The sequence below is a fragment of the Lissotriton helveticus genome, chromosome 3_2 (assembly GCF_964261635.1).
Source record: "Lissotriton helveticus chromosome 3_2, aLisHel1.1, whole genome shotgun sequence".
NCBI classification, from domain to species: Eukaryota; Metazoa; Chordata; class Amphibia; order Caudata; family Salamandridae; genus Lissotriton; species Lissotriton helveticus.
The window spans coordinates 112536179-112549010 of NC_136062.1; the positions used below are offsets into that span (position 1 = coordinate 112536179).

Genomic DNA, 12832 nt, shown 5'->3' on the forward strand with positions numbered 1-12832 from the left:
ACTCGGAGAGACGAGAAACTGCAGGATAACTTACTCGCCTGGCGAGTCATGTGTGCCTCAGGACTAGCGGAGAGGGTGCAGTCCTCCCATGGCGAGTCTGACAGTGCAAGTAGTGGGGTATATTCACCAGTTGGGTTGGGGTCTGATGGGGAGGGAGGGGGTGACCCCTAGAGTTATATGCCAACTATAGTTGTGATGTGCTTGGCTGCTCCCTCACGATGTTTTATTTGTCTGCTGTTGTGTTTCTTCCACATGAGCCCGTACCACTCTCGATGCTGCCTACGTTCCTCAGTGCCAATAATGAGGTTGTCGAACTGTATACATACATTGTAGTGATGCCAATTGGGTGTTCTTGTATATGTTAAGTAAACTGAAAAATAAAGTTTTTATTAAAAAAAAAAATGTTTAAACTATCAGCACACCTGTTTTTAGTCTTGACACTAAGATAGCGCACATTAAAGTTATTTGTGTCTTAGTAGTCAATTTTAACTTTTTTGCACATTTCTTTACACTTTCTTGCATTGCAAATCATCAGCACCACTGATTGAAATATAACTGTGGCCGGATCGATCACTGGTTATGATTGTAGTGTAGCTTTCCCCCTGTATAGGTGTGGGCTGCACCATTCATACAATGTACAACTACTCCCAGATGACGATGCTCCGCCACCGTGGTGGGCTGATGGGATTTATTTCAACTCAGTGAGTATGGGTTTGCATTGATCCATATGCCACTTTTTCCTAGTCCTACTTGTGTCTCAACGTTTGATGACCGGTAGTTCCCTTTTTGTTGTTTCAGGGGAGGGATCAGCGACACAGGGAATGGGGGTGGGTGGGAGGGGTAGATCAGCGACACAGGGATTGGGGGTGGGTGGGAAGGGTAGATCAGCGACACAGGGATTGGGGGTGGGTGGGAGGGGGAGATCAGCGACACAGGGATTGGGGGTGGGTGGGAGGGGGAGATCAGCGACACAGGGATTGGGGGTGGGTGGGAGGGGGAGATCAGCGACACAGGGACCTGGGGTGGGTGGGAGGACGGGTCAGGACACAGGGAACAGGGGTGGGTGGAAGGGGATGTCAGCAACCGGGAACGGGGTGGGTGGGAGGATAGGGCCAGTGGCGCAGGGAAAGGAGGTGGGCGGGAAGGCCGGGCCAGTGGCGCAGGGAAAGGGGGTGGGCGGGAGGGTAGGGCCAGTGTCACAGGGAAAGGGGGTGGGCGGGAGGGGAGGGCCAGCGTCACAGGGAAATGGGGTGGGCGGGAAGGGAGGGCCAGCATCACAGGTAAAGGGGGTGGGCGGGAAGGGAGGGTCAGCGGCACAGAGAAAGGGGGTGGGTGGGTGGAAGGGGAGGATCAGCAACACAGGAAAAAGGGGTGGGCCGAAGGGGGGCTAGCAGCACAGGGAAAGGGGGTGGGCGGGGCCAGTAGCAGAGAGAAAGGGGTGGATGGCCAGGGCCAGCGGCACAGAAAGGGGGCAGGGACCTGCGACAGGCAAAGGGGGTAGGTAGAAGGGGGGCCAGCCGCACAGGGAAAATGGGTGGGTGGGTGGGAGGGAGGGGATCCAGCAAAACAGGGAAAGAAGGTGGGACCGTGGCAAAGGGAAAGGGGGTGGGCCAGCGGCACAGAGAAAGGGGGGCTGAGAGGGGGTGGGTCAGCGGTACAGGGAAAGAGGGTGGTAAAGCGGCACAGGGAAATAGGGTGGGTCAGCGGCACAGGTAAATGGGGTGGGCCAGCAGCACAAGGAAAGGGGGGTCGGCAGCAAAAGGAAAGGGGGGTCAGCAGCAAAAGGAAAGGGGGGTCAGCAGCAAAAGGAAAGGGGGGCCAGCAGCAAAGGGACAGGGTGTGGGCAGGAAACCAGGAACAATGGGTAAACAGAAAAATAACACAAAAGACCTGGGTAAATTGCAAAACTAAACAACAAAGGTCCAGTCGGAGATACCAGCAAAAAGGACAAAGCTAAACAAATTAACATATCCTACTTTCATTTATTCAAAACAACCTCCACACTGCCACTCTGTTTTAGCTCTCAATACCCTCATTTTCTTTTCTAGCGACCGTGTGAAAATAATGTATTTATGCTGTTGGTTTTCATATAAAAATGTATGCATTTACCTCTGTGTGTAATAAGAGTTGATATTGTGATATACACTCTCTCGAATTGATAGAAGCAATATTTCACCCCCTTCCTTAGAGTAGAGGAGGTTGTTTTGGATAAACGAAAGTAGGATAAGTTAATTTATTTAGCTCTGTCCTTTTTTGCTGGTCTTTCCGATTGGACCATTGTCGTTATTTATCGCAATATGTTTCTGCCAGCAGATGCACAAAGGGTCAGTGGCATTTATCAGGACAAAAATGCAAGGCCCTAACCAACTAAAATAGTTGAGCCTACCCCTGTGTATTGTGGTAGAAGAGCAGGATAGTCCAAATAAAGATTAAACTGTAAAGGTTATACTAAAACATCACATGCCTTCATGAGACCTTATATAATCTCTAATAAGGCCTCATGGAGGGGGAACCATACGGACTTTCTGTGTCAGACCGTCATCATAAGAAATCGCCATGAGTCTTTACCTATTGTTAGCGACTTCCTCCGGAACAAACAATGGTTTACTATAACCTCTTCAGTTTAAAAATCATTATTCTATATGGGATTAATAATGTTGTGTGAAAAGGTGATAAACCCAATAAAGGGCTAAACCCCGTTCTCATGGACCCTAATCATAGAGGTAAAAAACTGACTTAAGGGCCAACTGGCACTGTGCAGCAGTCTGGAGCTGAGGATCTTCTGAACTACCATAAAAATAACAGCATAGATTTACATATCGGAGTCTGTAGAACTATGGCTTTCTTTCATTTTATGTGTTAAAAGAGCCAAAATATAAAATGCTTTGGCCTGTGAAGCTTTTCTATGTATGTCTAAACTCAACTGGAATTTTCGAATGTATAATTGGTATGGTATGATGATATTCGTAGTTTGGTTTTAAAGCAAACATCAAAAGAGCATGTTGGCAATAATGTTTTTAGTATAACTAATCAGTTATTTTAATCACCTTTTTACAAGATATTGCGGGATGCCACACAGACCGCGATATTTAGGGTTACTAAAACATAATTCAGAACCCATGAAGAAGAAGAAAAATGCTACTTACCACTATGCATCTGTTCTTGTCATGTAGAGGAGCAGAGTTCTGCACTTTGCCTTAGATCGCCACCTGGTAATGGGCTCGGATGATTCCATGTTGCCGTCGTCTTGGAAGAAGTCTTTTGTAGTCACAAGAAAGGTGACTCCTCCCTTGGACGATACTGCGCATGGGCATCGGCTCCATCCTTAGATTGTTTTTCGCCATGATGGGAAATGATGGAGTTAGTAGGAATAAAGAAGGGATGTCCATGTGTATATCTAATTAAGATGAAACTGGAACAGATACGGGTCCCGGGGAGGCGGGAGGGCGAGTAGAAGTCTGTAGCTCTATATGCCAAGAACAGATGCACACTGGTAAGTAGCATTTTCCGTTCGAGGCATATGAGCTGCAGATTCTACACTTTGCATCGATTGTGCAGCAGTGTCTCCTCTAGCGGTGGTCACCTGTATCCGTTGCAGTAGTTTGAAATAAAGTTTTTAGAATAGCCTGGCCTACTGCAGCTTGCTGCTTGGCTTGCACATCAACACAGTAGTGTTTAGTGAAGGTGTGTGTTGTAGACCATGTTGCTACCTTGCAGATGTCTTCTAGGGGAATGTTGCCTAAGAAAGCCATGGAGGCTCCTAGTTTGCGTGTGGAGTGCGCTCTAGGAGGAACTGTTAATGTAAGTTTTGCTTTTTTGATAGTATATTTGTATACATTTTACAATCCACCTTGCAATTCCAGCTTTAGAGATGTGGTTGCCCTTATGTGGTGGAGAGAAAGATACAAACAATTGCTTTGTTTTGCGAAAGGACTTGGTCGTATCTATATAATAGAGAAGAGCTCTTTTAACGTCTAGGGTGTGTAGAGCTCTTTCTGCTACAGAGTCTGGGTTTTGGAAAAACACCGGTAACTCTACGGATTGATTTAAATGAAACGGAGTAATGACTTTTGGAAGGAATTCAGGATTTGTTCTGAGAACCACTTTATTACGGTGTAATTGTAAAAAAGGTTCTTGTATAGTGAAAGCTTGAATCTCACTAACTCTCCTAAGAGAGGTAATAGCTACTAGAAAAGCTGTTTTCCATGTGAGGAATTGCAGTTCACATTTGTGTAGAGGTTCAAAAGGTGGTCCTATGAGCCTTGTAAGAACAATGTTTAGGTTCCACTCTGGAGAGGGTGGTAACCTGGAAGGAATAATTTTTTTAAATCCTTCCATAAATGCTTTAATAGCAGGAACTTTAAATAAAGACAGATGTTGTCTATTTTGTAAATATGCTGCAATTGCTGCCAGATGTAGGCGTATAGATGAATATGCAAAGTTACATCTTTGTAAATGTAGAAAGTAGCAAATGATATTTTGTATGGAAGCATCTAGGGGATCAATTTGGTTATTGTTGCAGTAAATGGCAAATATTTTCCATTTAGCAGCATAGCAAGCTCTAATAGTAGGACTCCTGGCTTCTTTAATGATATTCATACAGTCTTGTGGTAGGTTAAGATAACCAAACTCTAAGACCTCAGGAGCCAGATCGCCAGATTCAGTTGGCTTGGGTCTGGATGTCTGATGTCTCCATGGTTCTGCGTTAGCAGGGATGGTGTCAGACGTAGTTTTTGGTGTGGAACTAGGGATAGATCTAGCAGTGTTGTATACCACGGTTGGCGTGCCCATGTGGGAGCTACTAAAATCAGTTTGAGCGACTGTTGTCGTAGCTTGAGCACTATTAGTGGTATTACTGGTAGTGGCGGAAAAGCGTACGCAAATGTGCCTGACCAGTTCATCCATATTGCATTGCCCTTGGACAGCGGGTGTGGAAACCTGGCAGCGAAGGTTGGGCATTTTGCGTTTTCGTGTGTGGCGAACAGATCTATGTCTGGATGACCCCACTTGTGAAAGAATGATAAAAGAACTTGCGGATGTAGTTCCCATTCGTGAATTTGTTGCGTCTGTCGACTTAACAGATCTGCTATCTGATTGTGAACTCCTGGAAGGTGTTCTGCTAACAGATATATGCTTTGTGGAATGGCCCATCTCCAAATGTTCTGTGCAACCTGGGACAGCTGTAGAGAGTGCATCCCCCCCCCCCCTGTTTTTGTATTTAGTACATGGCTGTCATGTTGTCCGTCCGGATTAAGACAGCTTTGTTTTGTACTTGGAAAGTTTTGAGCGCTAAGAATATTGCTAGCAGCTCTAGGTGGTTGATATGGAACGATCTTTGTTGAATGGTCCATTGCCCTTGAGTTGTATGATGTAGGAGATGGGCTCCCCATCCTGTGAGAGATGTGTCTGCTGTAAGTACTATTTGTGGAACAGGTTCGAGGAACGGCTGCCCTTTTGTCAAGTTTTTGGTGTTCCACCACTGCAGAGAGTGTTGATGTTGAAACTTTGTGACTAAGGCTTGAATGCTCTGTATCCTTGATGGACTGGAATACGCTAGAGCTGTAGACGTGTTTATTGTAGCCCCTAAATATTGAAGTACATGAGAGGGCTGTAGGTGCGACTTGGTGCAGTTGATTGTGAACCCTAAGTCGTGCAATGTTTGAATTGTCTGAGATGTGTGTTGGACACACTGATTGAATGACTTGGCTTTTATGAGCCAATCGTCTAGATATGGGAAGACATGTATCTGTTGTCTTCTGAGATGTGACTGCTGCTAGGCACTTTGTGAACACTCTTGGTGCAGTTGTTACCCCGAATGGAAGGACTTTGAATTGATAATGCTGTCCTTCCAGTACAAACCTCAGATACTGCCTGTGAGAAGGATGTATAGGAATGTGGAATTAGGCTTCCTTTAGTCTTGTAAGGAAGTCGCCTTGTTGCAGCAATGGGAGCACTTGCTGTAAAGTGATCATATGAAAATGATCTGAGTGTATATAGCGATTGAGGGGCCTGAAGTCGAGAATTGGTCTTAGTGTCCCGTCCTTTTTGGGTATTAGAAAATACAGTGAGTAAACCCCTGTTCCTTGATGTTGTAAAGGAACTATTTCTATTGCGTCCTTTTGAAGAAGAGATAGGACTTCTTGTTTGAGCAGTGTAAGATGTTCTGCAGACATTGGACGCCGCCTGGGTGGTATGTGTGGGGGGGTAGCTGAAAGTTCGAGGCAGTAGCCATACTGGATAATTTGTCTTACTCACCTTTCCGTTGTGATGGAATTCCAAGAACACAATCAGAAAAAAGACCTGCCCGTCAAATTCAATCAAAGCCTCAAGAAGAGGTCATTAGATAATTACAAAAAGTGCTCCACAAGACAGAGAGTAGCAAGTTTACACAGTTATAAAGATTTTATTACATGATACAATTCTTCAGTAAATATAAATATCAAACAAAATATGAGCTTTTCTTAAAATTCAAAGTGTAATTCATCATAATAGTCCCACATATCAATCTCAAACATACCTTCCATTCCAACATACATTCCAAAATAACATACATTCCATACCACATACAGACAACATATCAAGGTACATGACAGCAGCTGGCTGATCTACATGTTACAGAATGGACATAAATTCTCGGGGAGATGGAGAAGAGATCAGTCAAAATATCCCCAAGAAAAAAACGTTTCGGAGTGTGGCCCCAGCCTGGGCTACACCTTCGTCAGGGCTGGGATGTACAGATCAATATGTGACACAGTAATCTGAAATGGAAACATATGAATAATTTAACAAAAACCCATCCTGGAATTCCAGACAGGTAGGAACTGTGTTAGTCTGCCCCCCACAGGAGTGGAGTGCTGTTGGGGGAGCAGAGGGAAGTCACTTTTTTGTGGTGGAAGAGGTTCGATTATTGTTGTTACCTCAACCTCATCTTTTACTGTTGTTGCCTCTATAGCCGCCTTTAAAATATCCTTTACTGGAGGATGTCTGTATTGGATTTGAAGGAAGCTGTACTGTCTGCTCCAGTCTGTTTGGAGCCTCCTCTATAAAAGGAGCGACGAAAGGAGCCTCTAGCTTGTGCGGATTGCAAAGCACCCACAGATTTGGCTGTATCGGTGTCTTCCTTCATTTTCTCAAGTGCTGTGTCTACCTCTGGTCCAAACACTTGATGTTGGTTGAATGGCTGATTTAAGATGGTAGTTTGCACTTCCTGCTTAAATCCTGAAATGCGTAGTCACGCATGACGTCTAAGTAGGACACTAGTGTTTACAGATCTAGATGCAGTGTCTGCTACATCAAGTGCGCACTTGATTGAGGCATTTGAAATTAACTTGCCTTCTTGTATAAGATTGTTTGCCTTCATCTTATATTGGTCAGGTAGATGTTGTAGTAGTGTCTCTAACTGATCACAGTGAGCCTTGTCATATCTTGCAAGGAGGGCTTGTGTGTTAGCTATACGCCATGTATTGCTAGCTTGTGCAGCTATCCTTTTGCCTGAAGCATCTATCACCTTAGATTCTTTTTCAGGGGGTGGTGCTTCACCTGATGTCTGTGAATTTGCTCTTTTTCTAGCATTTGACACGACAAGAGAATCCAGGGTAGCTGTCCTTTAATGTAGGCAGGATCCCCAGGAGCAGGCCTGTACTTTTTCTCAATTCTAGGGTTTAGAATCCTAGCACGTACAGGATCTTTAAATACTTCTGGAGCATGTTTGATGACCCCTTTAATCATCGGCAGAATTTGAACAGACTTTTGTGATTGTTCAAACGTTTCTAATAAGAAGTCTTCCTCTGCCTCATCTGAATGCATGGTGACCCCATGATAGATGAAAGGCTCATCTGGGTCTACCCCTCCCCCTATGCTATACTCATCATCATTTGGAGGTGTATGTGGTGAAAAATGAGGAGGAGAGTTTTGAAGAGAATTTTGAGGTGAAATGTTAAGAGGAACAGGAGATGAAGGAGAAGGAAGTATAGGAGAAGAAGGGTGCATAGGAGATGTGGCAGAGTCCTTCTTCTTGACAGGCACTGCAGGTGCAGGTCCTGTGTCTGACTTCCTCCTCCTGTGTGGTGTAGTGGATACATGACCTGTCTTTGGGTCAATGTAGATCTTCTTTTGTAGAGGATCAGGTTGGAAAAGGTCTTCTCCTTGCGGAACCTTTGCTGGCGCCGATTTTTTCGGTTCCGGACATGGTTGCTGCTTGTCTTTAGCCTTAGGAGTTGTTACGGTGTCCTTTGGCGTAGATTTCGGCACCTTTATCAGAGCCACATTTTTTATATGAAGAAAATTACTTAATTTTGGGATCCCTTTTCTTGGAGTGTTGAGAGGGAAACCTACTCTTCAGGTAGGCGGTAAGACACCAGCTGGCCCCATTAAGTGGACCATGATTATACCCCTTCTTATAATGGTGCTAAACCCAAAAAGTTTTTTAAAAGGTTAACTTCTTTATCCCCGACAGCTTTGGGTGCATTAAAGAAGTATTTAATGTAGTTCTGATCAAACCATACATGGAGGTAAGGAGGGAGGTTGGGAGGGTTAACGGTGTCGCACATAAACATCTGCCTCTTACACTTTAGACATCATGTACAACTTAATGACTATGCTGGTGACCAGCTCCAAGGTAAAAGAACAGAAAATGTAAAAAACAATTCCAGAAAATCCTGTGATGATATCATGAAAACATTAAGCAGATCAAGATGATCGAGTCTGTGATGCACATCACAGTAGCAGGTGCTGCTTTGATGAAGCAAAGACATCATTTCAAGGGGGAAGGCTGTAGCAGTGCCACATAGCTCTGATTGGAAGGACTGGTGAATAATTTTATGGATCCAATCTGGCACCTTAAGAAAAGTCGAAGATGAGTAATCTTCAGGATTAGACTACTATTAAGGAGCAGCAGTGCCACAGATAATTAAAGAAAGATTTAATGGAGGCTCATGAGCCTTAAAGTACAACAGAAAAGCATATGTGTCTGAGGAGGGGTATTGAGGACATGAAAATCTATGGAAGGCTGCAAACACATCTCTGGTCTTAAGTTCCAATATGTACTTTCAACAAAAAGATTGACAATATCGACAAATAATCAGCATTTATGTTTAAACCTGGTGACAGTTTAAGTTTAGAGATGTGGTTTGTGTCTAGTAATTGAGGGGAAAAAACTCTACATTACTTATTATTCACCTTTTGTGCACTTTGACTTATTTCACATGCTGATATAAAGCAAAACGAACTTTTAAGAATCAAATAATTCATGTGCTTGACAAAATTAATAAACTACAAATTCAGACAGTAGGCCTTCTTGTTTGTTGAATCAATTTACTTCCATGGTTAGAATATCACCTGTAATATTATAATATAAATTAACTTTTGGAACATCAGCAGCACAACAAACTTCTTCTTAAAAATATGGAGAGTGTAAGTGACTGCACCACTTACCTTCAGACCTCCAGAGGTTTCTTGTTCTTTTTGGCACTGATGGAGGTCGTCTTTCATATCACTTAGTTCCTCTGCAAGGATCTTTTCAACATACTTCTGATGTTCTCGTATTTGAATGGTTCCTATTAAGGGAAAAGTATCATAAGTACTCTTTTTATTTCCTATACGCATCCTAAAACTGTACAGTACATTCACAAATCAATAAGTTTCTTATTATTTGTTAATTGTTATTACAAATAAAGCATCTAGATATGTGGTACATTTCACATACATACAAAGTGACAGAGAAAATGTGAACAAAAAGCTTAACTCTTTGCTACGTATGGGTGAACACCACCATCGATACATGGATAGAAAACAGATCTATTGCATCAATGGTCAAATATATGGGTAATGTACCAACCTGAATACTTACTGTAGGAAAGTGGGGTATTATGTGGTGAGGCTGGTTAGGCTTCCCTATGCAATACATTCACGTTACCCGAAGAAGGTCCTTTGGATTCACACAAATAAATCCCTAGCTCAGTCCTGGTAGTGTGGCACAGAGCACTCAGACTTTAATATAGAAACATGTGTAAAGTATTCCAACGTACCAACATGCACATTGACAAAATACAAAATAAATCTGACACCAATTTATAAACATAAAGCAGATTTTTACATAAATGTAGACACCAAAATGAAGACAATCGGTGGAGTATAAACTGAGTTAGGGTTTTAAAAGGAAAAATAAATCGGGGCATTTCATTCTTGCAATATGATAACCTTGCAGTCAATGGGAAAAAGCACTAGTGACAATCGGTCACTTGCAGTTCGAGTTCAGTGGAAACCACTGGGTGTCATAGTGATGCGGGTCCCAGGACCAGGGTCTGGCAGTCAGTTGAATTTTACCTGGCTTGAAGGAACCGGGTGCAGAGTAGTGATGGATGTCCCGGGGGCTGAATGCAAGATCAGCGGTTGCTGGTTTTGCTACTTGGATGGCTGGTGAGGAAAGGGGCTCAAAAGCTCAACAACGGGGTAACTTAGGCATCGGGCTTGAAGGTGTTGCAGAGTTTTCTCAAGGCACAGAGTTGAGTAAAGTTAGTGGTATCTGGCAGGCCACCAATAAGCCTTGGTTACAGCAAACCCAGCCGTGGGTTTTTGCAATGTCCTGGAGTCCGGGGAAAACAGTAGCTGCCTGAAACTTGCTGGAGGTTAGGACTACGTTTCCCACAATGCACTAGACCATTTACTTTTGGGCAATGCCTTGGAGGGTCCGATGGCCAGTTATTCTCTGATTACAGAAGCGTGTTTTACCTGGGCATTTTACTTGAGCCTCTAGTCAAAGGGAGTTCTGGAGCGGTCTTTGGCTCGCAGAGGAGTTCCTCTTTTCCTTGGAACTGGTCTCTGGTCGAGAACGAGTCACAGTTGTTCATTTGCAGGGTGGCTGCTAAAATTGCAGGGTATCGCACCTTTGCTTTGTGCAGGCCCTGCAGTTGATGACTCGGTTCTCTGCTTTGTCCTTTGTAGAAAGCTGACCAGATCTTAGGTTCTGGTGCCAGGGAAACCCCTTAAATCCTAGATTTAGGGGTGTTAGGGGTGTGGGTGCTGGTAGCCAATGGGGTACCAGCCCCAGCAACTAAACAGGCTCCGAGTTGACCACTTCCTGTGGCAGGTGGCCCCTTTTCACCCAGAAGCCTAGCTTCTGCCACTTTTAAAAATGGCAGAACCCTTCTTCGCCTGTAAAGACCAGGTAGCCCATCTCATCGGTGTGATTAGCCTTTGGGGGGTGTACGCCCCCCGACTACCTAATTTTCCAACCTGCCAGAGTTACAAATATGTCTAGGGGAGGGGGATGGCTTTTACCTCCTCTGGGGAGAAGCCTGATTGCATATCAGAGTTGGTGAGGGCTTTGAAGTTCACCGTCTTGATGTGCCACTATACTAACCATCCTGTGGGGGGTGGGGGGATGGGGGGTGACACCTCCCGCCCAGGCAGTCCTTTGTTTTTGACTCCTGAGAGTGTTCACACCTCCTGGCAAGGGGTCAGATTCCTGTCTTGGTGGCAGCAGCTACAAGCTGCAAGCCAAGGCACAGGAAAGGCTGGGGCAACCAGGATGGCAACTTCTAAGGAAGCCATCTGGGTGCATGGCACAATAAATCCAACTTTTGGAACAAGTCGGGTTTGATTAGACAAGTTGTTGATACCAAACAGGACATATTACAGTGAGACCATAAGGAAGCTGGCATGTTATATTGGGGGCCCCTGAACACTTATAGTAACCCTTAAAGGAAATGGACTACTATAAGTGCATACAAGCTTGCACTTGTATGTCAACACCTTTCATGTAACGTGCCTACCTTCAGGGCTCAGGAGGCCTACCTTAAGGGTGAATAGCATATAATAAAAACTGTGCCTTGATTTTGCCTCTCATGATGAGGGCAAAGCAGAGTTCGAGTAGTTTGCACTGCTTCAGCAGTCTAATTGTTTGCCTGCTGTCATCAGCGCTGAAGGCTCTGGTGACCCCTTTAGCTCCCCTGCCTTGGGTACCAATAGTTCCCCTTACCAGGGACTTTTATAGTGCTAAAGTCCTTGGCAACTGGGGATACCATTTCACATTCATCATATTTCAGGGAGAGAGCACTGGAACTGGTGCCTGGTCAGCAGGTCTCAGTGCACTCTGAGTCAAAACCATCAGCACTGGGGTCCAAATGGAGCAAAAAGTGTGGGTGTTGGGAGGAACCTGCTTCCTTAAACTGGTTGATTTTGGTATACAAGCCTTTTTAGTCAGCACAAATAGATATTACAATCTCTACTGTCAACAATATCTAGTGATGCTAACCTAATACCTTTTCTTTTTGGTTTGACAGTAAATGCCTTAGAAGACCAACACCTTCACAGGACCTTAAGGTATAGCGCTGAGACCCAACTCCCAAATGGTCTATGCAATTTAAAATTCCTAAATTGATCACACAAGTTTAATAAGAGAAAAAAATACGAAGGGTGCTGTCTGTATTCAGATGAAGACAGCTGTTAATGATGTGATATGAGGTACTTTGGGAGATTGGTATCTGAGCGTACTAATGGTTCCCGTTCACTTCTAGAACCAAATATCCCTGAAATGGATTGGGTGCACCACTTAGCTCTACTATTTAAAGGCTAATCAGGTGGTGAATCAATGATGATCAAAATAACATTTGATGAAGCTACGAAAAGTTGGTTCTGAAAAGACAAAATAATAAAATATGTCATTAAGGAATAGAAGGGCCAATGTTGTGAATGGTATCCCAACTGCATTTGTTAAAAATAGCCCCTCTTTTGCCAGGTAAAGCTTTACTATATACTCTTCCAAACTTCATTATGTACTAGCTCACAATCATAACCTTGGACAGGCTCACGTATAAAACCAATTTTCAAGACA

General features: G+C 44.0%; 1 protein-coding gene across 2 annotated transcripts in view; it reads right to left on the bottom strand.

Annotated features, from left to right (window-relative positions):
- The window catches only part of CCPG1 (cell cycle progression 1), a 387788-nt gene that overhangs the window by 64742 nt on the left and 310214 nt on the right, over positions 1 to 12832 (bottom strand). For both annotated transcript variants that reach the window (XM_078684863.1, XM_078684864.1), the window contains exon 7: positions 9433 to 9554. In XM_078684863.1, coding sequence (XP_078540989.1) covers positions 9433 to 9554 — 122 coding nt within the window. The remainder of the gene's footprint in view (positions 1 to 9432; positions 9555 to 12832) is intronic.